This window comes from Vicugna pacos, chromosome 15 (assembly GCF_048564905.1).
Source record: "Vicugna pacos chromosome 15, VicPac4, whole genome shotgun sequence".
In the NCBI taxonomy this organism is placed as follows: domain Eukaryota; kingdom Metazoa; phylum Chordata; class Mammalia; order Artiodactyla; family Camelidae; genus Vicugna; species Vicugna pacos.
The window spans coordinates 42,777,242-42,804,996 of NC_133001.1; the positions used below are offsets into that span (position 1 = coordinate 42,777,242).

General features: G+C 47.4%; 3 protein-coding genes across 11 annotated transcripts; 2 read left to right on the forward strand and 1 right to left on the reverse strand.

The window, feature by feature from the left end:
• Positions 1-375: 375 nt before the first annotated feature.
• On the forward strand, positions 376-4,339 carry PREB (prolactin regulatory element binding). The gene is made up of 9 exons (XM_072938049.1): positions 376-852; positions 1,403-1,595; positions 1,785-2,005; positions 2,188-2,268; positions 2,368-2,492; positions 2,690-2,863; positions 3,009-3,081; positions 3,270-3,429; positions 3,600-4,339. Exons 1-9 carry the CDS (start codon positions 718-720, stop codon positions 3,692-3,694), a joined length of 1,257 nt encoding a protein of 418 aa, XP_072794150.1. The 5' UTR covers positions 376-717; the 3' UTR covers positions 3,695-4,339.
• ABHD1 (abhydrolase domain containing 1) lies at positions 2,975-9,323 on the reverse strand. 2 transcript variants are annotated; one of them, XM_072938050.1, is made up of 9 exons: positions 9,150-9,323; positions 6,516-6,676; positions 6,024-6,206; positions 5,773-5,818; positions 5,490-5,602; positions 5,190-5,363; positions 4,964-5,012; positions 4,698-4,863; positions 2,975-4,147 (listed from the first exon to the last, which is right to left on the reverse strand). In XM_072938050.1, the coding sequence occupies exons 1-9, from the start codon at positions 9,261-9,263 to the stop codon at positions 3,924-3,926; spliced, it is 1,230 nt and encodes a 409-aa protein (XP_072794151.1). In that variant the 5' UTR covers positions 9,264-9,323; the 3' UTR covers positions 2,975-3,923. The 2 variants fall into 2 exon arrangements, with proteins under 2 accessions (XP_072794151.1, XP_006197260.1); XM_006197198.4 differs by lacking the exon at positions 2,975-4,147 and adding an exon at positions 4,296-4,575.
• On the forward strand, positions 7,820-27,529 carry CGREF1 (cell growth regulator with EF-hand domain 1). Of its 8 annotated transcripts, none has more exons than XM_072938060.1 (6): positions 7,820-7,825; positions 25,235-25,331; positions 26,376-26,441; positions 26,528-26,598; positions 26,743-26,867; positions 27,069-27,529. In XM_072938060.1, the coding sequence occupies exons 2-6, from the start codon at positions 25,246-25,248 to the stop codon at positions 27,513-27,515; spliced, it is 795 nt and encodes a 264-aa protein (XP_072794161.1). In that variant the 5' UTR covers positions 7,820-7,825; positions 25,235-25,245; the 3' UTR covers positions 27,516-27,529. The 8 variants fall into 8 exon arrangements, with proteins under 8 accessions (XP_072794161.1, XP_072794159.1, XP_072794158.1 ...); XM_072938058.1 differs by lacking the exon at positions 7,820-7,825 and adding an exon at positions 9,505-9,600; XM_072938057.1 differs by lacking the exon at positions 7,820-7,825 and adding an exon at positions 9,512-9,637.
• The last annotated feature ends 226 nt before the right edge of the window (positions 27,530-27,755 follow it).

The window sequence follows — 27,755 nt, forward strand, 5'->3', positions numbered from 1 at the left end:
TACAGAGGACAGGTGTTAATTGTTAAGGTAAGAAGTGTTTTTTTCCCTAGTACTAGGAAGCGGTAGATTCGGGATTTGAAGCCAGGTTTGTTTTAAAGTCCACGCTGCCTCCGTTAAGAGGCAAAAGAGACGTTTCTGGAGCGTGACCTCGAACAAATCACTTCGTCTCTGGGGTAAAACATAAAGTCTGCGCTCCATGAGTCTGCCTATCCCTCCTGAAGTGTGGATAGTCCTAACCCAAGGATTTCTTTATTAAAGGTTTATTAACCTCCCTTAACCTTTACTGATTCCCCCAGCTCCTCCAGAAACCCCAAGGACGCTTCCGTGAAGCGGCCGCGAGCCTCCACTGCCCCCCTAAAAGATGGCGTAGTCTGACGTCACAAGGGGGCGAAGACCGGCATCCTAGCGCCCGGATTCCAGCAGGCCGCGGCCGGCGAGTGCTGACGCGCAATGACTGCTTCGCGCCTGCGTGAGGAGAGTCGTGCTCGGTGCGCTTGCGCACTGCGAGTCGGCGAGACAGGGTTAGCCGGCCCTGGGCCGAGATAGGGATTCGTGTATGATTAGAGAATTTCCCCAACCCCGCAGGTGTGAGAGGGGTCGGGAGTTTTCCCGGCAGCGAGGGGACCAAGGTCAGCAGCGGCCAGAGAAGTCGTCGCAGGCCGGGCGCGGCATGTCCCGGGTGCTTCGGCGCAGACAGTGAAACGCGCGGCGAGCGGGATGGGTCGGCGCCGGGCGCCAGAGCTGTACCGGGCCCCGTTCCCGTTGTACGCGCTGCAGGTCGATCCCAGCGCGGGGCTGCTCATAGCCGCGGGCGGAGGAGGCGCCGCCAAGACCGGCATAAAGAATGGCGTGGTGAGAGTACAGGGCCACTGGGGCCGGGTCACGCCAGGGCTGAGGGCGATTCTGGGAGGGTCTCATGTGTGGGCCGCGCTTCTGCTGCGGACTCTGCCCCTGCCCGGTGCGACTACCCTGCATGCCGGGAGTCCTGGCGCGAACTTTAGTCGAGAACTCACTGGTCAATTGAGAGAATCCTAAGGTAAAATGAAACTGCACACAGCACTGCCAAGGCAGGAAGGCTTCAACTCGACTTCAGGAACAGCCCCCGGGGTCTTATCCTGGCTTTTTCCGGGGAGGCCACATAGACTTGTCTGTCTGCCCTCCAACAGAGGCGAGAGTTCAGCATAAGCTTGGTTTCTTCACTCTTCTGAGAGTTACCATATTCTGTAAACTGCAGGTGATAATCCCAGCGTTGCTTGCTGTACAGATTTGTGAGGCTCAAAAGAAAAAAGGTCTTTAAAAGCCTTGTGAACTACAAAGTGCAATAAGCCCTCAGACTACAGGATGTAAGTTTGCTCTTGAGGTGCCCTCTGAACCTTGCTCATCCTGGTTCCCTCTCCCACAGCACTTTCTGCAGCTGGAGCAGATTAATGGGCGCCTCAGCGCCTCCCTACTGCACTCCCATGATACTGAGACTCGGGCCACCATGAACTTAGCGCTGGCTGGTAATATCCTGGCTGCAGGGCAGGATGCCCAGTGTCAGCTACTGCGCTTCAAGACCCATCAGCAGAAGGGCAAAAACAAAGCAGAGAAGGCAGGTGAGAGCCCCTGCTCTAGCTTTGTGAAAAGGGTTAAACGAGTAAGAGCTCTCTCATCTTGGTCTCTGAAGATGTAGGGCTGAAGGTGAGGTTCTCGTAACAGGCGAGAATTCGCTCGACGTTCACCACTGGAGAAGGGGTTATGACTACTTTAGAAGCCTGGAACCTGGCAGGCTGTTTGTATTGCAGGTTCCAAGGAACAGGGGCCTCGGCAAAGGAAAGGGGCTGCCACTGCAGAGAAGAAGTCTGGAGCTGAAACCCACCAGGAGGGGGTAGAACTTAGTGTGGAGAATTTGCAGGCGGTGCAGACAGACTTCAGCGCTGATCCACTGCAGAAAGTTGTATGCTTCAACCATGACAATACCTTGCTTGCCACTGGAGGGACGGATGGCTACGTTCGTGTCTGGAAGGTGTGGTTTTGGGAGGTTAGAGGATGAGGGTCAGTAGCTGCAAGGCCAGAGTTGTGAGAAACTGAACATGGGTTCTGGGAAACTTGAGTAGACTGCACTGAGTGGCTGTTAGCAGAGAGGGGTGGGGATCATTGTGCTCTGGCCCGGTAACTAGGCTAACTACAGTGGTGGTTTGGCTGCAGGTACCGACTTTGGAGAAAGTTCTGGAGTTCAAAGCCCATGAAGGGGAGATTGAGGACCTGGCTTTGGGGCCTGATGGCAAGGTGAGGAGGTGAGAGGGTGGAGAAAGTAGGTGATTATGCTGCTTGTCCCATAAGTGGATCCCCTAACTGTTCATACTTGGAATCTTGATTCCTGACTAGTTGGTAACTGTGGGCTGGGACCTTAAGGCCTCCGTGTGGCAGAAGGATCAACTGGTGACACAGCTGCACTGGCAGGAGAACGGACCCACCTTTTCTAACACGCCTTACCGCTACCAGGCCTGCAGGTGTGAAGACCCCAGAGGGTGGCTGAAAGAGGCATAGCCTAGTTGTAATGGGGAGTGGGAAGAGACGGTGAGCTGGGAAGGATCGGAGCCTTTTCAGGCATTACCCCCAGGGCCTGACCAGGGTGCAGGAAGGCACCAACCTCTGAGGAAGGTTGGGCAGGCCCCAGGAGCTGAACAGCCTCTCACCCGGCCTCCAGGTTTGGGCAGGTTCCAGACCAGCCTGCCGGGCTGCGACTCTTCACGGTGCAGATTCCCCACAAGCGTCTGCGCCAGCCCCAACCTTGCTACCTCACAGCCTGGGATGGCTCCACCTTCTTGCCTCTTCAGACCAAGTCCTGTGGCCATGAAGTCATCTCCTGCCTTAGTGTCAGGTGTGAGACTGTGGTGACTTGGCTGGGTGTGGGGGCACCTGGGGGGAAGATGTGCTGCCTGCCCGCCTGCCTGAGGACTATTGCTACTGAATGAATGTTGCTGCATGGGACTCCAGGACAGTGAGCACTTTATTGTTTGTTGCAGTGAATCGGGCACCTTCCTAGGCCTGGGCACGGTCACTGGCTCTGTTGCCATCTACATAGCTTTCTCTCTCCAGGTAATGGGTGGAGGTGGGCACAGCCCTGAGGACTCTGGGGTGGGGATTCTAGGCTTGCTTCTACACTGAGTGTGTGGGAAGGGGTCTGGCCCAGCCTATAGAGGGAAAGGCTTCTGGGGGAAGAGGGCATATTTTCCAGAAGGAATGATCCCAACTGGGCCTTCTCTTACTCGTTTTCCTGTTCGCAGCGCCTCTACTATGTGAGGGAGGCCCATGGCATTGTGGTGACAGATGTGGCTTTTCTACCTGAGAAGGGTCGTGGTCCAGAGCTCCTTGGGTCCCATGAAACTGCCCTGTTCTCTGTGGCTGTGGACAGTCGCTGCCAGCTGCACCTGCTGCCCTCACGGCGTGAGTCATTGGGGTGAGGGGGTACCACCCTACCTTTAGCTGTAGCAAAAACTTGCCCCCTGCAGAGTGAGTTGCTTGCTTGTAGTCACCTGCCCCCTCCTCGAATGGTTCTGTTCTTTGGGCTGTGACTCCCCTTTGCTTACTGACTTCATCCCTTCCCCTTCCTGCAGGGACTGTTCCTGTGTGGCTGCTGCTGCTACTGTGTGTTGGGCTTATTGTGATGAGCATCCTGCTGCTCCAGAGTGCCTTCCCAGGTTTTCTTTAGCCTCCCTGCTCCCAGGGAACCAGGGGCCCAGACACTGCCACCTTCTAGACCAGAATGGAGGCCTGGACTCCACTGCTCACTCCACCTGGGTCCACAGCTGAGGTTGCCTCTGATGAGACTAGTGGGCAATGCCTGCCATTCCCAGTTAGAGCTTGGCTGTGACCGTGGGTGACCCTGAGTCCTGGGAACCTTGCATTCATCGCCTTTGGATCCGCCCAGGACCGTGGTGTCAAGCCCAGCCCACACCACCTGCCTCCTTCCCTCTGCCTACCAGAGGCTCTGGAGTTGAGCTTGTCCTTTCTCCAGAGATGTGTGAAGATGCCCAGGAACTTGGAGGCTGCTGTCCTTCCTGCAGAAACTGCCCTTTTCTTCTCTTCCCCTCACAGTCTTGTGGCAATTGCTCTGCACATGAGCCTCTGGCATTTGCTGGGACAAGCACTGGCCTGGGACTTGCTATTAGGGAAGGAAAGGGCAAAAGGAAGACCCAGGCAGTAATCTTCGGGTTCAGCTGGGTAGCTCCAAGCCAGCCAGGCTAAATATGCAGCAAGTTCCTGAATAGTCTACTCTAGCCTCGAGAAAAGGGAAAATGAACCTCAGTCTATTTGGCAGGAAAAGCTGTTATTTAATAAACAAGGGAAGACTGAACTGAGACCCCAAATGGTACTCTTGTCAGCTCTTGCCTCCCTCAGGAGTTGTGGGAGCTCTGAGGCAGAGCAGCTCCTGTGGGTGCTGGAAGACGGCTCTGGTGTACTGATGAAAGACGCGGTTCATGTAGCAGTGCTGCCAGGGGAGCAGCCCTTCCAGGAAGCCTAGGTGGCCACCCCGGGCTGTGATGAGCAGTGCGACATGGGGAGAATGTTGGGCAGCCTCTAGGGGAAGGGCTGGGGGAGGGGTTGGAGAGGAGGTCAGGAACCCTGCCTCTGCTGAGAGCCCAGGCTCTTTCCACTTGCACCTTATGGCCCACTTCCTCTGGGGCCCAAAGCATCCGATTCAGGGTGCTCACCATGGACTGAGGAGAAGGGGTCGTCAGCTGCAGTGAGGCAGAGTACAGGGATCTCGATGGCATCTACCTTGGTTCTTGGGCTCGCTGCTCGGTAGTAAGAGGCACAGTCTTGAAATCCAAAGGCCACGGCTGTGTAGCGCTCATCAAACTGGCGGATTGTACGGGCCTATAGGTCGTGGAGGGTGGGATAGGCTAGGACTGAGGATAGGGAATAAGATATTGGGAGGACAATTTTGGGCAGAGAGGGGATGGTTGAAAGACTATACCTGTAGCACAAAGTCTACATTCACCACCTTTTCCATCACTTTTCTATTTCTGCAAAAGAACACATAGTGGTTTGGCTCTACTCCTGGGCCTGACCCAGAGCCAGCCTCTGTCTTATCTCATGAATGAGAAAACTCAGACATAGAACTGACTCCGAGCACTGGGAGAACCTGGTATGTCTGCCGTCCCACCCTGTCTGTTGCCCCCTCCCACTTGCCAAGACCCTACCTGTTCACCATTTGGCAGAGCCCAGCAGTGAGGCACTGATTGAAGAGCAGTGAGTTCAGTGGGGTCTCCAGGGAGCGGGTGGTCTCAGAGGAATCCCAGCATGCAGAGAAAGTCAATGCTGCCACCAACCCTGCAGCCCGCCCCATTCGTGCTAGGTGGTTCAGCACTAATATCCTGCAGGATTGGACCAGGGGCCATGAAAGAAAGGTTTGCACTGGGGAGCTGGGACAGGAGAGGGGGAGAAGACATGGAGGGGGAAAGAGAGAAAGGAAGGCTGGGCCTTTGGTAGGCAGTCTTTACCCTCCGAGAGAGACGCCCACGGCCAGCAGTGGAGCTTGGGAGTAGCGGTGCTTTATGTGGTTCACGACTGTCTCCAGATCTTCAGTATTGCTGGCACAGAAAGTCCTGTAGGTCTGAGGCAAACCAGATCATTGGGTAGGGAGGGAGGCCCTGACCAGAAGGCAGAAAAATGAAAGGGCTCAAGAAATAGAAGGGAAATGGAAGGACAGGTGGGTAGAGCCGCAGGGCCCAGGATCTCTGAAGGGAGTGGGGTGAAGCCATTACAAGGAAGGAGGGTACTCACCAGCAGTTCTTCCCCACGACAGCCCCGGTTGTTAAATACGACAGCCCTGTGGTGCACACAGGTACATATTAGCCAGACCCTCCCTAGAAGCCCCACTCCCCTTTTGGTAGTTTTTCAGAAAGACCTCAAGTCAAAGGGTGCCCTTCATATGGCACCTTCTCCCCACAGCTATCAGGGTCTGAAATGACCCCTCCCTCCCATTACAAGTTCTCAGACACCACCCAATTCTTCTGGGCTGTGCCCATCCTTACCTATAGCCATCCTTCAAAGCTTGGTTAACTAGGTGCAGGATATATGTCTCCTGGCTACTGCCTGTGATACCAGGAAGCAGTAATACAATGGGCTGGGTGGTAGGGTCAGGGTATTGACTGCTGTCATGCTGAGTGGCCCAGTCTAGGAAGATCTGTCCTCCATCTGGGGTTTGGAGAACTTCACTGTGGTTTTAGAGAAAAGGGCACACAAAGATGATGTTGGGAACTCCATGTACTTCAAAAGGTTTTGCACCCCTCTCCCTCGTCAAACAACCCCCACAACTTCTCATCAGCATCATTTGAGGGCATGCATTGTCCAAAATAGTAAGACCATAAGAAAGTGTAATGGGGACATAAAAGATTGACTATTACCTTATGGTTGTGCAGTTAAATTGTCCTCCCATATAGCCACTCTCAGAGGTTACCTTGGTAGACGAATGGGACTCCCCTATACTTGAAACTTTGTGTTCAACCCCTTCTGTCCCATCTTACCTCGAGTAAAGAACTAGAGGCCGAGACTGCAGTAAGACCCGGAAGATGGTTTGTAGCCGACCCTCAAAACACCAGAGTGTAGGGTAGAATGTCTCCGTAGTGACTGGACAGTGCTGCTCCAGGAAGGCCAGGAACTGGGACCCCGTCACCAGTTGAGGCCTCTGTAATTACACAACACAATCTGCCTCATTCCCCTGATTTTTGCACCAAGCCAGTGAGGTACGGACACCAGTGTGACCCCTTCCCAGAGGCCAGCCTGGAGAGCACTGCTTCATCTGGGGGTGAGAAATCTAGCATACCTCAGTCTGGAATGGCCAAGTCACCTCTGGTAATACAGTCCCACTAAAGTCCCAAAGAATTCCAGTCCTAGAGTCAGAGCTGACCCTGAGCCAACTCAGAACCAGGGCTGGGAGCTGCTGCAGTTGACTGGGTGCTGACTCCCCAACTCAGCCTATCCAACCCAAACCCATTTTGGAGAGATCAGATAATATAAAACAAGTTGCCCAGCTAATCCTCTGCAGCAAAGGTTGGGGTCCTGGACAGAGGCTGAAGAAATGCAGCACCATTCAGTCAGCAACTTGTGCCTTGCAGTTGAATTATCCATACTCCGTCATCTCAAAGCCAGCTCTTGCCATACTAGTATGACTTTAGCATTCTGCTGTTGCATATTCCCATCCCCTACTACGTGCACTCACTTTAGAAGTGCTGCTTTTTACCACAATATTCCATTTTCTTATTTAACAGCCCCTGCTGTTAGACCATACTCTAAAGGAGGAATAGTCCCAATATGAACAGATTTTCTCTTCTTCATGCCAGCCAGAGGAAAGGTAACAGGGATAGGATGACAGGGCAGATGAGGTCAGTGGGCGCTTAGCCCCGACATCAACCCCTCTGCTTAGTTCTTCTGGATACACATCAAGTGAATGAGAGGGCCTAGCCACACAGAAGGCTTATGAAGGGGAGTATGCTGTACAAAGATAGAAGGCCTCAAGCTCAAGAAATAGAAATTGCATTTCTGTCGCAGGCCTGAAGGAACCTGAAGACCTATCTCTTCTTGCAGTCAAAAGGGGCCAAGTAAATGAACTAGGGAGGCCAGGTTGGTAGTGTGACTGTTGTGTCAGCACAACACAACAGCCCCGAAATAAAAACACCTGTGATTCATTGTAGGCTATTTGCTGACACTAGGCTAAACCCAACCTTATGTAATGAGATATAAATGAAGAAACTATGACAGAGGTTATTTGCCCAAAGTCACACAGCAAGCAAGAGGCAAAGTGGAATTAATAATTATGATACTACCACTACTAATAGTAAGTTGAGTATTAGTAAGTAGTATTCGTAATAGTACTCATGTGCCAGGCATTGTGCTAAGTATTTTAGATAATTCTATCCTGTGATCCTCACAACAGCTCTTTGAGATAGGTACTACGACCCACCTGTGGGAACAGGTTTGAATATTGAGTGAGTTGTCAAAGTGTGTCAAATCTAGTTAGTGTCAGAGCTGGGATCCAAACCCGAGTCTGTCTGACTCTAGAGCCTGTGCTCTTAGTTATTTTACTCTATTACCTCCTAACTGCCAAGATTTTGAGTTAGCAGTTTATTAAATCTTTGATCAAATAACTCAGTAGTGTCAAACAAGGAACTAACAAATGACAGGTTTGATTTACCTGGGTTAGTTTCATTTTAACTCTAGTGAAGTCTTTTCTTGACTTATCTCTGAGAATTAACTAGTAATATGTCGTTAGTCACTGTGGAAGAATCAGTATCAACCCATGACCAAACTGGACAATCCAGACTGCATCCAGAATGGCACTTTCCTTGCATTTTAACCAGTATTTGGAAATCAAGGAAGAGTTTGGAGTATAAAGTGGCATAGGTCTCTGACCTCTGTGTGGCCAGTTGCAGGCAAAAGTATAGCTCTGTTCTGAAACGACTGACTTTCCAAATTAGACATGTAAGGTGAGATTTATAGGATATTGTGAAATTTGGCTTTTAAAAATTGTTTCATTAAGCCAGATGTATTTTATCAATAATACATATGAATGTATATAGCTGTGAAAATACAGAAAAGCTTAGGTAACATTAAATTTCCCTATAGACCTTTTTAAAGAGCTTGAATCAGTGGGTTTTTTAGACTCAGCTACACAGAGCCAAGTTTAGTGAAGATTAAAAAGATTTACATTTTTCTGTACGTGTGAATTATGTATTTTATCTAAATTTTAGTGAGAATAAAACCTCATCAAAAAATAAATCTAAATCTAAATTTCAGTGAGAATAAAAATCTCATCAAAAAAGTTAATAAAAAAATTTAAAAAGTTCATCAAAATCAATCTCTTCAGATTTTCCCATTGCACTGAACATGGAGAAGCTAGAACTTAAGGTGGAAAGAACAAGGACAGTTAGGGTTCTCCATAAATCCTGAGCTATTACCACCTCCACTAGGTGGTAATAGCACTGCGGGGCCTGGCCAGAGCGCTGGGCGTGAGTGGTGGTGGGGTTGGCGCGTCAAATTTCACCCTAGGCAAGAAGCCCAAGCAAGCCAGCTCCCACAAAGGGCTCGAGCCCCTGCTGGAAGATGCCCACTAGACCCGCATATCCCAAACCCGCCGCCAAGAGTTCTGGATCCGCACCCACCTGGGGCACCCATGTCCAGTAGTAGCCCAAGTAGAGGGCAGCGCCAAGACCCAAAAGCAGACTGAAGGGCCCTGTCCAGGTGTCATTCTGGGGGCTCAGGTAGTAGCTCAGCATATTGTGGTCGGGGATTTTGTCTCCCAAGTTCTTGACTGGCTCCAGTGCCTGAACTTCCACTAGTCACCTGGCAGGTGCGCGCCGGACCCCGCCCGTTACACGCCATTGGTCGGCCTGTGTAGGTTCCGGTTCCACTGCTCGGCGGTTTGGGGCTCCGGGTCCCGCCCACCGTCCCGCCTCCCCGCGGCGGGCGCGGCGAGGGGCGGTGCCAGGACGTTGCTGGGGTGGCCGGCTGCGCCCGCCGCCCTTCCCGGAGCTGACGCGAGTGACCAGCGAAAGGCTTCCCCAGCCGCGGCTCCGCCTCTGCTTCCGTTTCGCAGGCCGGTGGCAGCCCCTTGTAAGGACTAGTGGCTTCCCCCAAAGCCGCCATCTTGGTGAGGGGCAGCTCCAGCTCCTTCCTCCTCAAACTCTGCCCTGGCGCGGCGAGTCAGGCATCCTGGCCAGAGTCCCCCAGCCACTCAGTCAGTCACACAAAGGACGCAGCGGCTCACGTGGTGACAAGCCTACAGCCCCACAGTGTTCAGCCATTCACAGTGATCGTCACACACTGGATACGTTGTTCACACTGTGACACCCCAGTGTTACATAGTCACATTTCAGCTACTGAGTGGCATTCCACATGGAGTCACACATATAGGTTAAAGTCACTCGTACAGTGTCACTCTACGCTGTCTCATACATCCCTATCACAAGTACAACAAATATTTACTCATCACCCCACTCTGTACCAGACACGTGGGATACCCCAACAGATTCTGTTCCTATCTTCGTTGGGATGTGGAAACAAATTAGTAATCTCCTAGAGCAGTGACTATCAACCTTGACTGAAGATTGGACTCATCTGGAAGTTTTTAAAACCCCAGTGCCCCGGCCCCACCCCCTTATAGAGTTGGTCTGGAGAGGAGCCTAGGTAGCAATATAAAGTCAAAGCTCTCTAGAAGCTGCAAATGTGTAGTCAGGTTTGAACCCCTGCAGTATAGCGTGGTGCTAGATAAGGGAAGTACTCCTGCGGTGGGAGCCCTGGGGTGGGTGCCCAGATTCCGTGGATCAGAGAAAGCATACCCAGATGTTAAATGACAATACATTTAAGGTGAAATAAATAAATAAGCACAAGTTTCCAAGGCAAGGTGAAGGAAGGGAGAGAGTAGTCGTCCCAGGAGAGGAAACAGGACAAGCAAAAGCCTGGATATGAGAGACTTCTTAAAGGAATCAAAAGAAATTTGGTGTTGCTGGATCATCTGAGATGGTCAAGAACCAGGTTGTGGGCAGCTGCATAAAGGAGGTTAGAGTTTATCCTAAGAGTAGAGGAAAGCCATCAAAGAATCTTAAGAAATGGGCAACATGATCAGAGTTATGTTTTAGAAGAATTATCCAGGCTACTTGGAGAATGAATTGGAGGGGGATGAAAATGGAAGTAGAGTGGTCAGTTAGGCTGTTAACAGAACTTTGGCATGGACTGTGGCTGTCTGGACTGGGGGAAGCTGGGGAGACGAGTGAAGATCTTTAAGATAGGAAGTAGAATTAATAGGACTTGGTAGTAGGTTGGAAGTGGGGGAAGAAGGAGGAATCATGGATGACCCCCAGATTTCTGGGGTCTGCATAGATTCAGGGATGCATGGTGGTGCTTGTTCCTGAAATTGGAAAACCAGGGGAAGGGAAGTTTTAAGGAGGAAGATGATGCATTCTGACTCAGACACATAGACAGTGGGGTTCTGGTTGGTATTCTAATTGTTTTCTTAGGTTTCAAATTTCTGTTTGGCATCCATTAATCACAATCTAACAGCCAAAGTTGTTCACATCTCCCCTGAGATCCAGAGTCCATACTCTGAACCACTTCCTTTATCCAAATCTCATATACCAAACCAATATTTCCCTTGTCCTAAATGAACCCAGGGCTAGGGACCAGACACCTAGGGACAGCCCGTATGCCTTAAAGCCCTCTGAAATTATTCAAACTAGCCAATCCTAAACTGTTTACACTGTCCTGTCTTGCTTTTCTAGCTTAATAAGTGCTGTGGCCTATGCCTTCCCCTTGCTCCTTTCTGCCTTTTGACCTTGCTTCCTTCTGTGGTCCTATGTGGTAAGCTATGCCTCTTCTTTCTAAGGGAACTGCAACATTAACTTTTCTTTCAATGGCATTAACTTCTCTGTGTTGTCACTCAGTCACCTCTAAAAATTAAGATCCAAGCATAAATCAGTAGGCTGTTCAGTTCTTGAAGTGGTCTGGGGCTCAGAGATTGTAATTTGAGATATGGTCGTTATCAGCATTTAGATGATACATTAGTTTGCAGGGTTGCCATAACAAAGTGTTGCAAACTGGTTGTCTTAAACAGCAGAAATTTATTGTCTTGTTACTGAGAGGAAGGAAATAAGAATTACCTCGGTTCTTAGTCACCCGAAAAAAAAATTTTTAAAAGAAACAGAAAGTGTGATATAAACAAGATTTCATTAGTAAAGTAAAAAGGTAGTAAAAGATAGTACACTCCCGAGAATTGGGAGAGGGTCAATCTAAGAGAGGGAAAATGGCGCCATTCCTTTGTTTTTTTCCTGTTTATATCCTGGCTCAGGGGCGTTTTTGTGATTTGTGGCTCAGATTCTTTGAATGCTCAGGCTGACTGACAGCTCAGGTTCCTTGCGCTCAGACAGGCCCATCCCCTTTTGGGCAGGTTCTTACCCTTGAAGCACACAGAGAAACCCACCAGAGGGGGCTCAAACTGTAATGCTAATTACATTACAATGAGCATTAGGTCAGGTTGAGCCAGGTCCCTCTCTCTATTGTGCGGCTGCCGCGGCTGCAGTGGTGGATCCTACCTGGCTTCTTTGCTGGCCCTCACTTAGAGAAAGTTTTTGGAGCCCCTTATGCTGAGTGCAGGCATACTGCTATTTTCTGGGTTGCTCCCTTCCCCTCCCTCTCTCCCTGCCCAGTGCTCATTTCTATCTAACTGCCTAACAGTCTCACAGTTCTGGAAACTAGAAGTTCAAGGTGTCTGCAGGACTGGTTCTTTCTGAGAGCAGTGAGGAAGAATCTGTTCCATGCCTCTCTTCTAGCTTCTGGCAGTTTGCTGGGAATCTTTAACATTCCTTGGCATGTACAAGCTTCACTCCAATCTCTGCCTGCATCTTCACATGCTGTTCTCCGTGTGTGTGTGTCTCCAAATTTCCCCTTTTAATATGGACATCAATCATATTGGATTAGGGGCCCATCTTACTCCTGTGTGACCTTATCTTCACTAATTATATCTGCAATTACCCTATTTCCAAATAAAGTCACATTCTGAGATACTGGGGGTTAGGACTTCAACACATGAATTTTTGAAGGACATAATTCAACCCATAAGAGATAACAGAAGCTACATGGATAGATGAACACATGAACAGATGGAGAGTGAGGAGACAGCCCAAAGGAACACCAACGCTTAAAGAAACTAAGAAGAAATGACTAGAGAGAGGAATGGTGTTGCCAAAAGCAATGATACCATGATCCAAGGAGGTAGTGTCCAACACTCGTCCACATGTCCACCACAGGCAAGAAGATAAGGTGACCTTGATGAAAGTGAGTTTGTTGTTCTAATCGATGTTGATGGGAAGGAGGTGATGGAGAAGTTGAAGATTCCAGAGAGATAAGTCATTCGCTCAGAGAAATAGTCCTTGGGCCAGTGGGTGAGAATGTAGTCTGAAGTGTAGGTGGGGGAACTGGCCACTATGACAAAAGAAGGTGACACTGCAATTTGACCACAAATCTATAGCCACACACTGCTACACTATGCTGGCAAACAAATGCCACTGTCACCCTTAAGATGATACTTTTCCCAGGCCCCCTCTCACCCCACCTGCCATGTCTCATACAGAGCCACTTCTCAGTGATGTGCAGTCACAGTCACATAATGATACCTTCACAGGAAACCAGCAGTCAGCCACAGGTGTCACTTGAGCATCACAAACAACTCAGGAAGAGTTCACCCAGATACCCTAACACACACACTACTAACATCCTGAATTGTCACACCCGGACAATCAGTCACCCATTGGCCATGCCTTCTCAGGTACTGTCATACTGGATACACAGCCACCCAAAATACCCCCTACTGTGTCACAAGTCCCTCAGACACACAGCATGCACCAGTCACAATCACACACCCTAACAGTAAGTTGCATTCTCTCTTGTCACACATCTGGGTCCCCGCAGGCAGCGGCACCCCCAGCATCACCGAGCTTCTCTCCACACCAGCTTCATCTGTCTCTTTGCCTCTCTGTCTCTCCAGTTGTCCGTGTCTTTCTCTCTCTCTCTCACACTCACACACACACACACACACACACACTCACACACACGCATTCTCGCTGGGTGTCAGTCTGGAGGGCCCGGCTCTGCGGGCCTGTCCGCGCGGGGCGGGGGCCCTGCCCGCGGCCGCTGGCTGTCCGGACTCTGCCCGGGTCAGGGCGGCGGCCGCGGCCAGGAGGGCGACGTGGAGCGGCCACGTGGAGCGGCCCGGGGGAGGGCCGGGCGGCGGCGGGAGCCGAGGCGCGGCGGCGCGCAGCCTCCAGCGACGACCAAGCCGGACCCGGCTCGCGCCGCGCCGCGCCGCCGCAGGTGGGTGCGAGCCCCGCCCCGGAGGGCGGCCCGGGGCCGGTGGGGTGGGGGCCAGGGACCCCACCACGGGCGGCCGGGGACGCGGGCGCCGCGGGGCGGGACCGTGGGCCAAGGCGGCCTCTGGGCCTCTGGATCGGATGCTGAAGGCGCAGTCCCACTGCATCCCCTGCGGCTCGGATGCCGCCAGAGAGGTGGTTCTCTCCTCTGGGCGCCTCTTGGAGGAGGTTATTCCTGAGAGCAGGTAAAGGGAGGTCTCAGAAATCGAGTCTGAGCTCCCTCGCTGTGATGAAGGGGGTTCATAATCCCCCAGGCGCTTTTCCCTCCGGTGTCTCATTCGTCGCTCTGACGGTCCTGGGTTGGGGGCTGGGGGTGGAGTGGGAGTGGCGTGGGGGTGGGGGAGGCTGGCAGGCGTTTCATTCTCTCTTGACACATGAGGAAAAGGGGGACTGCAGAGGGGCCGAGGTTATTACTAGCTGGAAGTGGAGCTCTCAGGTGTGGGACCCCTTTGGCTGTATCACCACTGCCTCTTCTCTTGGGGGCGGGGGCGGTGCTGAGAGTTACAGGGGGCACCAGAGAGATAAAGGAGAGGATTCAGTTCAAAATAACTTCCGACAGTTAGCATTAGCCAAAAATGGAATGGATGACCTGTGAGGTGCTAGGCTTCTGTCCTGGAGAATCCAGCGGAGGCTGATGGCCATTGACAAGGATACTGTGCAAGCAATTTTTGCACTGGATGGGAAGTTAAGTGAAAGAAAAGGCCCCTGCGACATCTCAGAGTCTCTGAAATACGCAAGGAGCATCGGCTTGCTGCCAGCCACTCAACCTACATTATTCCGTTGCATCCTCTCCAAGCCCCTAAGAGATAGATACTGCTATCCATGTTTTTTACAGTGAAGGTCCCAGGGCTCAGAGACATTGACACCTGCCTAGATCATACCATTAGCACAGTGAGAGGCCAGATTTGATCGGAGTTTTAACGCCAAGGCTTTCCTCCTGTGCACTGGTGCAAAGGCTTGAAAAAAATCAGAGGCCAGAAGGTCATAGTGAATGTGAGTGAGTGTGTGTGTGTGATATGAATAACTCTATTGAATTACGTCACAACTCTAACAGTTGTGGTGGATTTATGTGGTGGTCATTATGTTTACGTACATTATAGTAATTGAAAATTATTAGGAACATTTTTATTTGACAGGCAGTGGTTCAATAACTGCTTTAATCCTGTTGCATATAAAAGCTTTTGTAAATAGTTAGAGATGTGTACGTGTGAACAAATCACATCACACCAAACTCATTACATGTTGCTTGAGGTGCCTTAGCCTGACTTCCTTTAAATAATACAGCTGAGTTACCTATACTAAAAATGTCACAGTTGGAAGCATTACTTAAGAGAATATTACTTAGATGACACTAAAAGTCTACATGCAATTATTTGTTATAATGAACTAGGATGTTAAGGTTGTCAGGAGGGCCCAGGATATTCCAGGTAGAGCATAGAACAGCTTGGGCAAAAGCACTGAAAATTGAAAGTGAAAAGTACTTCAGGGGACTCCAGTAACCCCTTGTTTGAGACAGTGTTAGTATAATGCAACACTGGAAGGTGAGTCTAAAATGGTAACTTGATATCTGATTGTAGAAGGCTTTGAATGTCCAGGTGAGGACTCTGCATTGTAACAGAAGTAGGCAACCATTGAAGTTTTTGGAGCAGTGGAATGCTAGCAAAGGAAGATTACTCTGATGTGGGTATGGAGGATTCTTTAAATTGAGAAGATAGCAGAGGCAGGGACAAGAATGAGAAACTACTGTATTAGCTTGTGCAAGGAGTAATCCGTTTTCTTTCTTTCTTTTTTTTTGAGTAATTTGTTTTCTACTTAATATTCACTGTAACTCTGTGAGGTAAATATTGTTATTATCTCCATGATGCAGGATAATTAACTTACCCAAGGTTGCAGAGACAGTCTGTGGTGGAGCTGGGATTTGAACCTAGGCCTGGCTATGTTCCACAGCTCTATTCTCTGTCCACTGCACATGCTGAATAGTTGCATGCATGTGACAGTTATATAGGACCAAGAGGAGGAGAGTGAGAGTAATTCATGTGGGCAGGCTTCAGGACCAGGTCCTACTTCTCAGGGCCCAGGGCAAAAATAAGATTAAGAATTTCAAGACAGAGACAGCAGAGCACAACTAAGCCCAGAGCCCTTCTGAGAGCAGGGCCCTGTGTGACTGCCAAGAAGCCAATTCTAATCCTTATGACAATTTGACAAACCACGTCAAAACTTAGTGGCTGAAAACAATAGCATTGACTTTGCTTGTGAGTGTACAGTCTGGGCAGGGCTGCAGAGACAAGCTCAGTTCTGCTCCAGCAGTGTTGGCTGGGGCAGCTGAAGGCTGGGGCTTGAAATCATCTGGAGTTTTTCTCTCTTACCTGTCTGGCCCTCAGGCAGGGAAGTGAGCAGCTGGAACCTAGCACAAGTGGGACGGCTCAAGCATCCTTACCTCTATGTGGTTTCTCTACATTGTCTTTTCAGCATGGCACACTTCCTGCATGGAGGTTCAGGGCTTCAGAGCTGCATATCTGCATGGAGAGAGGGAGAGAGAGAGAGAAAAGAGAGAGATGAACAAGGTGTAAATCATGTTGCCTTTTATGATCTAGACGTGGAAGTCGTGTAGTATCATTTCAGCTATTTAGTAGATGTGAGTCTCTAAGTCCGAATCATACACAAGGAAAGGCAAATTTGACTCCAGCTATTTCCCACAAAAAAGAATTTGTAGACATGTTTCTCACACCAGCACAGTTGACCAATGATGAGTGAGTATATTAGTGGGATCTGGCAGGTGCTTCCCCTTTACGCCTGAACCGCTACCACCAGCATCATTCTATGTAGTTTACAAACGTCCTCTTTTAAAAGGCAACTGCTAGTGGATGGTAACACATTAAGCTTGGATGATAGGTTTTGACAGTTCTGAGGTATTTAAATTACTCTGGTGCCTCCTGTAGGGCTAGGTCCTGGTACTAAACAGATGGGGAGGAGAAAGCAATTTGATGGTATCCAGGTGGGGAGACCAGGATGTCAGGATATGTGAAGCTACCGCAGAGCAGTCTAGAAAAACTTCTGGAAGGAAAATGCCTTAACCAGGTGCTGCGCTGTACACGTCTTGTCTCATTTAACTCTCAGTGCACCCCATGAGAGGGGCTCTCATCAGTCTCATGTTACAGACAGAGATTCTGATACTCCGAAGTCACACATCTGGTGAGTTGCAGATCCTGCATTTAAACTTAGGTAGCATGAAGTTAGGACCCGTACCCTGAAACTCTGGGCTGTGCCACCTCTTTCTTAGCAATTCTGTGTTTCTCTTTCTTTCTCTTAGTCATTGTTTTAGCATTCGTATCTTTTCCTACTTATATATTTGTAGCTTTATGGAAGAAAAAGGATAAGTAATTTTACCTTTATGATCTTATAAGAGTGCTTCACTGATAGTAGGTACTCAATAAATATTAAAGGAATAAAGACCATTTGTCCTTATTCTACAGACATGTTTACACTTGCCTTCCCGACTGATGCTCACCTTCCTGGTCTTTGTCACCACAGGTCTTGACTTCTGATGCTTCCCTGGTATCCTCTGTGGCATCTGGTCCCAGGGTCCATACCCTCTGGCATTCTCCTTTTGGCCTCTTCTGGCCAGCTGGCCCTCTCAGCCATTTTGTGCCCCTCAGTCTGGAACCCTCAGCCCCCTCTCTTCAAACCAGCAGCACTCTGGATACAAAGAACTGGGTGAGGCGGCCCTCCTGCCCAGTCACCTAGACCCTCCCTAATCTACTTTTCCTAACCACCCAGGCACCCTGTGCGCAGGGCCTTCTCTCTAATCCTCAAAATTTAGGCACATAATTCTGCAGTTCTTGGATTTCCACTCAGTCTGCATGGGGTTTCTGTGGAGGTTTCTGTCTCTAGCCCCCTGTGGAGGCCCAGCTGGTGGTGAACTCCATCCTACTGAAAACCCAAATAGCCTTGAATCCAAGTTGCATTCCCTCCAGTCCTCCATCACTTATCTTCTTGAACTTCATTCATAGTGTCTTTCATAATACAGAAGTTTAAACTTTTGATATACTCAAATCTGTCTGTTTTTTCCTTTAAAACTTATGAATTTGAAATATGTATCATTTTTAGTGACTTCGTCATGTAATATGATTTGCTTAGCCATTGCCTAAATGTTACACATTCAGATGGTTTACAATTCTTTGACTAGTATTAATAGCACAGCTATGAATATCTTTATAATTTTTTCCGTTTGTGTTATTCCTTGTGTAAGCCCCAGTATGATATTGTTTTATGGCAATTAATACAATTTTTCAGATTGCTCTCTAGAAATAGCTAAGGTTTACAGTTCCTCAAACAATATAAGTTAATACTAATTCAATTTCTTTATTGTACTTATAGGACTATTAAAATATGCTGTTTCTTTTGGTATCAGTTTTGCTGTATGAAGTATGTTCAATTCTCCCACCATAATGGCAGATTACATTTTTCTAATTCAGGTTATGCCAGTTTTTTTTTTAAGACTTTATTTTTTTTATAGCAGTTTTAGGTTCACAGCAAAATTGAGAGGAAGGTACAGAGGTTTCCCATGTACCTCCTGCCCTACATGTGCACAGCATCATCCATTACGAACATGCCCCACTAGAGTGGTACATGATGAACTGATGAACCCATACTGACAAATAATAATCATCCAAAGTCCATAGTTTATCTTAGGGTTCACTCTTGGTGTTGTACATTCTATGGATTTGAACAAATGTACAATGACATGTATCCATTATTATAACATTATACAGAGTATTTTCACTGCCCTGAGAATCCCCAGTGCTTCGCCTGTTCATCCCTTTCACCCCCAGTCCTTGGCAACCGTTGATCTTTTTATTGTCTCCACAGTTTTGCTTTTTCCAGAACGTTGCATAGTTGGAACCATAGTGTGTAGCCTTTTTAAATTGTTTTCTTTCACTTAGTAACATGCATTTAAGATTCCTCCAAGTCTTTTCATGGCTGAATAATTCATTCCTTTTTAGCACCGAATAATATTCTTTGTCTGGCTATACCACAGTTTGTTTATCCATACAAGGGTATCTTGATTGCTTCCCAATTATGTTGGGAATAATTCATAATTGTGTTGTCAGTGTTCTGGATTTTGGCCGTTCTATTAGGTATATAGTGTTATGCCAGTTTTTGTTTTAGATGTTTTGAGGCTGTGTTATTAGCTACCTACAAGTTCAGAATTATCTTTCTAGGGGATTAAGCTTTTAAGCATTTTTGTAATGTTTATCTATAATAATACTTTTCACCTTAATGCCTATTTAGTCTAATGTCAATAAAGCTATGCCAGCTTTTTTTGGTCTAGTATTTCTTTGTATATACTTCTGTAATTTTGCTTTCAACCTTTCTGTGTCTTTGCCTTTTAGGCTAATCTCTTGAAAATTGCATGTAACTGTATGTTGGTTTATATACCTTTTGATAATCTCTATTCTTAACTGATAAGCTTATGCAATTTATGTTTTTTTAACTATTCACTTTTATTTTTAAATATATCCAATTCATGTTTATTATGATTAATAGTATACTTGGATGTATTTTTACCATCTTATTTTATGCTTTCTATTTCTTTTCCATTTTAATTAATTTATTTAATTTTAGGTTTTTTTTTCCTTTTTCCCTGACTTCCTTTGAATTGATTTTTTTAAAAATTCCATCCCCTTTTTTCTCTGCTGGTTTGAGGTCAAGCATTCTATTTCTATTTTTTCAGTGGTTTAAAAAAAATTTACATGCACATTTAACAAAGTTGATCAACATGTCTATTTTCTTCCCAAGCAACCATCATCACCATACATCATAATGTTGTCCAATATTGTAGTTCAGGCTACCTTTTTTGCCCAATATATTAACATAATTATCACTATTTAACAGTCTCTGTTTAGATTTTCCCACATACTTTCTGATTTCTTTGTTCACCGTTGCATTTCAAACACTCCCTTGCATTTCAAACCTTCCTTCTGGGATCATTTTTCCTTTTTTGTGAATTATATCTCTTAAAATTTCCTTTAAAAGAGGAATGTTGGTAGTAAATTCTCTAACTTGTGGTTTATCTAAATTTTATCTAATATTTTTTTGTTTGACCTCATTCTTGAAAGATAATTTTGCTGAGAATAGAATTCTAGAATGGCAGTTTCCACCCCTTTCTCAACATATTAAAATACTAAACTACTGTGTTCTGGTAACACTGTTGCTGTCAGTCTAATTACTCTTCCTTTTAGGTGATTTATTTTTCTTTCTTTCTCTTTTATTTATTTATTTGTTTGTTCATTTTTGTTTTTATTTTTTCATTGAGTTACAATCAGTTTACAATGTTGTGTCACTATTTTTTAACTGAAGTATAGTCAGTTGCACTGTGTCAGTTTCTGGTGTACAGCATAATGTCCCAGTTATACATATACATACTTATATTCATTTTCATATTCTCTTTCATTAAAGGTTACTACAAGATATTGAATATAGTTTCCTGTGCTATACAGAAGAAATTTGTTTTTTATCTATTTTTATATATAGTAGTTAATATTTGCAAATCTTAAACTCCCAAATTTATCCCTTCCCACCCCTTTTCCCCCAGTAACCATAAGATTGTTTACTATGTCTATGAGTCTGTTTCTGTTTTGTAGATGAGTTCATTAGTGTCTTTTCTTTTTTAATTTATTTTATTTTATTTCTTTCCAGTTTTATTATATAGAATTATTACAGTTTGCCCTCACTCTGCAGTTATACTTCTCTTGAGTTCTCTAAACATCTTCACCATCATCATTTTAAACTCTTTCTCAGATAAATTGCCTGTTTCCTCATCACTTATTTCTTCTTCTATGATTTTATCTTGTGTCTTGTCCTGGAGGATATTCCTCTGCTGCCTCATTTTGTCTGTCTTTCTCTTTGTGTTTTTAGATGGGCTAGTTAAGATTCTCAACCTTGGAGAAGTGGCCCTTTGTGGGAGATGTCCTGTGCATCCCAGCAGTACACTCCTCTCTTGTCCCCCAAGGGGCAGGGTCGAGCTGGTCCCAGTGTAAAGTCTGGCCTGTGTTTGTGGATTCCTTCCACAGGCTTGGGGCTATTGTTTTCTTATTTCTGGTATCTGCCCCCTGGTGGATGAGGCAGGGCTAGAGGCTTATGTAGGTTTCCTGACAGGAGGGTTGGTGCTTGCCCACTGCTGGGTGAAGCTTGGCCTGGACCTCTGGTGGGTAGGGCCCTGCCTAGAGGTGTTTGTGGCTCAGAAAGTGTGCTGATGAATGAGGCTGTGTTTCCACCCAGTATGTTGTTTGGCCTGAGGGTTCCTAGCCCTTAAGCCTACTGGCTGTTGGGTGGGGCTGGGTCTTGGTGTTATTAATCCAATCAAGATGTCAGCCTCCAGGGAAGCTCATGAAGATGAACACTCCCAGAGTGTCCACCACCAGCTTCTATGTCCCCTGTGTGAGCTGCAGCAGTCCCCTAACTCCCCAGGAGAACTTCCAAAACTAGCAGGCTGGTCTGGCCCAGGTTCCTATGCAATCACCATCTCTGCCCCTGGACCTGGTGCACTCAAGATCCTGTGTGCGCCTCCCAAGAGAGTTAAATCTGTCTCTCCCAGTCCTGTGGGGCTCCTGAAGTTAAGCCTCACTGGCCTTCAAAACCAGATGCCCTGGGGTCTCCTCCTCCCACTGCTGGAACCCTGGTCTGGAGAGACTGATGTGGGAGTCAGAACTCTCGCTCCTGTGAAAGTGCCTCTGTGACTTAATTGTTCTTCAGTTTGTGGATTGCCCACCCAGAGGGTATGGGACCCAACTATATTGTGAGTGCACCCCTCCTACCTTCCTGTTATGGTTCTGTCTCAATGTTTCCACTTGAAGCAGATCCTTTTTGTTAGACTCCAGTCTTTTTTCTCAATGGCTGTCAAGAAGTCAGTTGTGGTTTTGTTGTAGCTGCAAGGAGAGGCGAGTTCATGGCCCTACTACTCCACCATCTTGATTCAATCTCTCCTTTTTTCTTTTTTTAGATTCCATATATGAGTGGTATCCTATGGTATTTTTCTTTCTCTTTCTGACTTAATTCACTTAGAATGACGATCTCCAGGTCCATTCATGTTGCTGCAAATGGCATTATTTTATTCTTTTTTATGGCTGAGTGGTATTCCATTGTGTAAATATACCACATCTTCTTTATCCAGTCATCTGTCAGTGGACATTTAGGTTGCTTCCATGTCTTGGCTATTGTATATTGTATAGTGCTGTTATGAACATTGAGGTGCACGTATCTTTTCTAATTAGAGTTCCCCCTGGATATATGGCCAGGAGTGGGATTGCTGGATCATATGGTAAGTCTATTTTTAGTTTTTTGAGGCATTTCCATACTATTTTCCATAATGTCTGGACCAAACTACATTATGACCAAAGTGTAGGAGGGTTCTCTTTTCTCCACACCCTCTCCAGCATTTATCGCTTGTGGACTTTTTAATGATGGCATTCTGACTGGTGTGAGGTGATACCTCATTGTAGTTTAGATTTGCATTTCTCTGATAATTAGCAATATTGAGCATTTTTTCATGTGCCTATGGGCCATTTCTGTGTCTTCATTGGAGAATTGCTTGTTTAGGTCTTCTGCCCATTTTTAGATTGGGTTGTTTGTTGTTTTGTTATTAAGTTGTATGAGCTGTTTGTATATTCTGGAAATTAAACCTTTGTCAGTCACATCATTTGCAAATATTTTCTCCCATTCTGTAGGTTGTCGTTTTGTTTTGCTTATGGTTTCCTTTGCTGTGCAAAATCTTGGAAATTTAACTAGGTCCCATTTGTTTGTTTTTGCTTTTATTTTCATTGCCTTGGGAGACTACCCTAGGAGAACATTGCTAAGATTTATTCAGAAAATGTTTTGCCTATGTTTTCTTCTAGGAGGTTTGTAGTGTCTCGTCTTATGTTTATGTCTTTAAGCCATTTTGAGTTTATTTGTGTGTATGGTGTGAGGGTGTGTTCTAACTTCACTGATTTACATGCGACTGTCCAGTTCCCCAACACCACTTGCTGAAGAGACTGTCATTTTTCCATTGTATATTCTTGCCTCCTTTGTCGAATACTAATTGATTGTAGGTCTGTGGGTGTTTTTTCTTTCTGACTGCTCTTAACATCTTTTCTTTTTCTCAGTGTTCTGTTGTTTTAGAATAATAGCTCTAGACGTGTGTTTCTGATTATTTAATCTGCCTGGGATTGTTGGGCTTCCTGGATGGGAATATTAGTGTTTTGCAACATAGTGGAAAAATCTCTGATATTATTTCTTCAAATACCGCTTCTGTCTAATTTTCTCTATTATTGCCTCCATCCTCCATGCTGCTTAACCTTTGTTTTATATTTTCTATGTCTTTGACCCAATGAACTGCATTCTGGATAATTTATTCAGATTTATTTCCCAGTTCATTAATTCTCATACCATCTGTGTCTAATCTATTTAACTCACTCATTGCATTTTTTTTTAAAAAATCTATGTTTTTAAAAACTTTGTATAAATTGTATTTTGAGAGAAAAGCTGTTTGAATCCAAAATTTGTGTGGGTAATATCCTATTAGTCTCTTTACATTGGGAGGGCCCCAATGTAAAGGCTTTATCTCTGGTTTCCTCTATTGTACAAAGTACTCAACTGGTAGTTGAAGTTAAGCTGGTTTGGTTTGGCAGATACTTTTCAGGCAAAAGCTGATTTCAAGCACAGTTTTTCACCAGGAATGACTGTTTTCACTGTGCTTTTGTACCCTGGGTATTTCTTACTTTCTTGCCAACTCAATGCATTAAAAAAGATACTTTCTGTTTTTATCCGGCTTTGTAGTTACTTTCTTTGGGACATTTACTCTCATACTCCCAGATGTGGAAGTCTGGATATTGTTCTGGTCCATCCTTTCACTGAGGTGTGTCCACTGTGGTGGGACCTCTAAGAGTCCCCAGGAGTATGGAGACCTCAGTTCTATCTGCTCCCTTGGACAGGTCTAAGACCTGTCTTCTCTCTTGGCTACAACAACTGAAGTCCAAGGATCTATGTTGCCAGTGGAAGTTCACAAACACCTTTAAGGCAGCTGTGGCTTCTGCACATATTTGGCCACAGGGGATTATGGACACCAACAAACTATGTATCTGTTGGGGCCAATGTATGTGTAGAAAAGTGGAGACAGTTTCTATGACTCTCAGTAGCCTCATTTTCTCGTGGACTTCCATGTTTTGCTGCTTCTTCCTCAAAACAGCTCTATTTGCACAGCTACAGCTGGGTCCCCACATGTACCTGCCAGTTGGCCAGATGCTCACCTGCTCTACCCCACATCTCTTAGGAAGCTGACATCCCCCCTTGCAGTGGTTCTGAACCCTGTCAGGGGTCATGGAACTCTTTGAGAATCTGCTGAAAGCTATGGATCTTTCGCCAGGAAAATTCAATGCCAGCCAGAGTGCACATTTCAGAGGGTTCCTGATCCTCTGCACCTGATGATTTGTCTTTCTTGAGATGAGTTTGAGGTCTCAGGCCTCGGCTTTAGAGGGCTTCTTCTTCCTCAGAAACTCACATGATACGTACACTCTCAGGACTAATCAGAACGCTTCATGCTCGGTGCTTTTGATGGATCCTCTGCTTGACTGCTTTCTTATAATCAAGTGATTGTGCTGCCAATGGGCCTACACAATGTAGATCTAAAGGAAATTGACTGTTTTTTTCTTCATACTGGGATCTGGTTTTCCTAACTGCCTTTAGTAAATAGCAATTCCTGGGACCACTGTTGGATTGACCTTGATTTGCTGATCTTTGATCAACCTTGATCCCTACCTGAGTGTAGACCTGTTTCAAGCAATCTGAGCCCCTTTTGATTTGTTCTTCAGTGAGTTTTTCATAAATACAAACCAACAATCTGTTTCCCTCTCTGTTTAAGGCTTGGTCTTCTTGTAACTCTCTGCATTTCTAATTTGGCCTTTTTCTTAACCTCTCTGAGCTAGTTTCCATCTGTAAAATGAGTGGACTAAACTAGATCAGATATACTTAAACTGCACTTCTCTGAGCACCTGGGGGGCTGGCAAGGCAAGGGGAGTGGGGTGTGTGGAGGGGCTCCTGCCCACAGTGTGGCTTCTCCCAGAGCAGATCTGCTTTATGCACTTTACAAGCTGGAGAGGGAATAAGATTTATTTTGAGTAAAGTTCCATGGAGGGGGTGGTTACTGATGCCTGTGTCTGACTCCTCCCTGAGCAGGGGTCCTGTCACCTGGGCTGCAGGTGGAGGCAGGGAGAGAGGCCCAACCCACCGATCCCTGCCTCTGTGGCAGACACCCCTTCCCTCTGACCCCCTAACTCTGTTCCTACTTCCAGTTACAGGAAGGATGTTACCACTGACAATGAAAATACTAGTTTTGCTGCTGCTGCCGCTGCCCCTAAGTCAGGCTGCTCCCAAGGATGGAACCATGAGGTAATGGGATTCAGAGGGCAGGGCCGTGGGCCTGGAGTAGTGAGTGTCTCTGGAGAATCGGAGGGGTGGTGGGCCCCTCTGGGAGGCAGGAGACTGGGGCACACGCTCCCTGACTTCTGTATCATCCTAACCCACCTCAACGTCTGCCTAGTGCCTGTGCAAAGTGGGTATTCAACACATGTTTTCTGGACTTGCTTGGAAACCAGGGGTTCATTTCCAGTGAGGTGTGAAGCTATGGGTCAGGGAAGGGGCTGCAGTCCCCTTATCAAGACTCTGTAGTAGGAACGCCAAAGAAATAGAGATAATTAGCATATCATTTCTATTTTATTTGAATACTTTCTCGTTGTTTTGTGTATTAATGCAATGCGGTGGGAAAGCTGGGTGGGGCCGGGGGACAGATACAGAGCAGCAACAGGGCTGGCAGCAGTGACAAAAGTGCTGCACCAGCTCCTGCCAGCTCTCTGGCGTCAGAGATCTGGATAGACTTGGGCAAACAGGGATCCCTGTTCAGAAGTGGGAGCAAATCTTGAGCTTTAAAGACTGACAGAGCAGACTGAAACTCCAAAACCAATATATGTGCCCTCAACTTGGGGAAAAAAAAGGGTCCATTTCATGTCATGGAGCAACTCGGGTCTGTGTAACACTGGGCAGTACCACTAGGCTCAGCCAGAGACCTGTCCCTGAGCTCCCAGCATCCCAGTAGAAGTTGCCACGATCCATGTTGTCCTGCTGCCCACTGTGCTGTTTTCTTGGGTCTTAAACTTGTACCTTCGAGGTGTGACCTCCTCCTAACTGGATGTTTTATTGAGATTTTCACTTAACATTTAAGTTAGGAATCTGCAAGAGCAGAGTCTGGGCAGTAATGTTCTGCTTCTGAGGAAGCCAGAAGGGCCTCATCCCCACAAAGTTTTGGGAATCCAGAGAAGCAGCTTGCTTTGGGTCTGGGGAGGGAACTGTACCAGGAGCTTGGGGATAGAAGGCTGTTGCCAGGCTGGGCCCTCAGGGAGGCTCTTTGCAAGGCTGGTCCTTCCCTCCTTCCTCCAGGCTGGTCCCTGAAGAGCAGCATCTGCCTCTGCCCAACCCCTTCCAGCCAGGCCAGGAGCAGCTTCGGTGAGTAGGCTGGGCTGGGGACCTGAGGGTCAGGCCTGGGCCTGCAGACTGGCTTCTTGGGGGCTGATTTTCTGCTTTCCTGCCAGACTTCTGCAGAGCTACCTAAAGGGACTAGAGAAGATGGAAGAGGAGCCGGAGCACATGAGCCGGGAACAGGGTGAGGACCTGGGCTGGGCTGTTAGGGCCAGTGGACCGGAGGTTCAGGGCAGCCTGAGCTTGGACTGACCTCGGGCCATCCCAGGACTCCTGCCTCCTCCACCTATCCCCTGATGCCTCTTCTGATCCAGCCTTTCCTTCTTAGTTCTCCTCTACCTCTTTGCCCTCCATGACTATGACCAGAGTGGACAGCTGGATGGCCTAGAGCTGTTGTCCATGTTGACAGCAGCTCTGGCCCCTGGAGCTGCTGACTCTCCCACCACCAACCCGGTAAGCCCTGATGGATGGGAGGCCCCTTCTCCCAAGAAGAAGACCCAGCTCCTTGTGGCTTTGGTTTTTTTCATCATGATTCTTTGGGTGAATCCCTTGTAAAAGGAGGGCTCAAAGCCTGCATGGCAGGGATGCAGAGGGTGTTGTTGGGTGGGTCAAGGCTCCTGGGAGCATCTCCAGTCACTGTAGACCCTTCCACAGGTGATCCTGGTAGTGGATAAGGTGCTGGAGACCCAGGACCTGAATGGGGATGGGCTCATGACCCCTGCAGAGCTCATCAACTTCCCCGGAGAGGCCCCCAGGCTTGCAGAGCCCAAAGAGCCCCTGGGGCCACAAGAAGCTGAGACGCAGCCTCTGCTGGCTAAAACTCCATCAAGACAAGAAATACATGAAGCCCTGGGTCCTGGAGAAGAAGCTGGGGGACAGATGGAGGTCAGAAGGGAGTCCTCGGAGCCTGTACAGGAGGCTGAGGGACAGGCAGAGGCTGAAAAAGAAGCCCCAGGCCCAGGAGGGGAGATTGGGAGACAGGCAGAGGCCAGGGACACTGGAGAGGGAGCAGAGGAGCTCCCAGGGGAAACACTGGAGTCTGAGAACACCCCAAATGAGTTTGAGGTCCATGCTATTCAGCTGGAGAATGAAGAGATATAAACCTTGAGGATACAGGTTTGCACCCTGTAAGTCTCAGTGCTAGAACGTAAACCGTGAAGGGTGGGTGGGGTGTGTATGTTGGGACGATGACCCCTTCTGTGCCCTGTTCCTGGCCCCAGTAGGCGGCCAGGGAGACCCTAAGTTGAAGGGCAGCTTTAGGGCCCGGACAATCAATAAAGAACTGAATGAACTCATCCCTCCTGCTCTGACCTCAGGCTGCAGGGGTAGGGGACTGGACAG

Bases quoted from the DNA above. Each gene is read 5' to 3' on its own strand.
- PREB (XM_072938049.1), top strand. From the start codon at position 718: ATGGGTCGGCGCCGGGCGCCAGAGCTGTACCGGGCCCCGTTCCCGTTG. The intron at 3,082-3,269 runs GTAATGGGTGGA...TCCTGTTCGCAG, and splicing joins ACATAGCTTTCTCTCTCCAG to CGCCTCTACTATGTGAGGGA. The intron at 3,430-3,599 runs GTGAGTCATTGG...CCCTTCCTGCAG, and splicing joins GCACCTGCTGCCCTCACGGC to GGACTGTTCCTGTGTGGCTG.
- ABHD1 (XM_072938050.1), bottom strand. From the start codon at position 9,263: ATGCTGAGCTACTACCTGAGCCCCCAGAATGACACCTGGACAGGGCCC. The intron at 5,364-5,489 runs GTAAAGACTGCC...CCAATCCTGCAG, and splicing joins GTGGGCGTCTCTCTCGGAGG to GATATTAGTGCTGAACCACC. The intron at 4,864-4,963 runs GTATAGTCTTTC...CACGACCTATAG, and splicing joins ATGTAGACTTTGTGCTACAG to GCCCGTACAATCCGCCAGTT.
- CGREF1 (XM_072938054.1), top strand. From the start codon at position 14,029: ATGCCGCCAGAGAGGTGGTTCTCTCCTCTGGGCGCCTCTTGGAGGAGG. The intron at 26,442-26,527 runs GTGAGTAGGCTG...CTTTCCTGCCAG, and splicing joins CCAGGCCAGGAGCAGCTTCG to ACTTCTGCAGAGCTACCTAA. The intron at 26,868-27,068 runs GTAAGCCCTGAT...ACCCTTCCACAG, and splicing joins ACTCTCCCACCACCAACCCG to GTGATCCTGGTAGTGGATAA.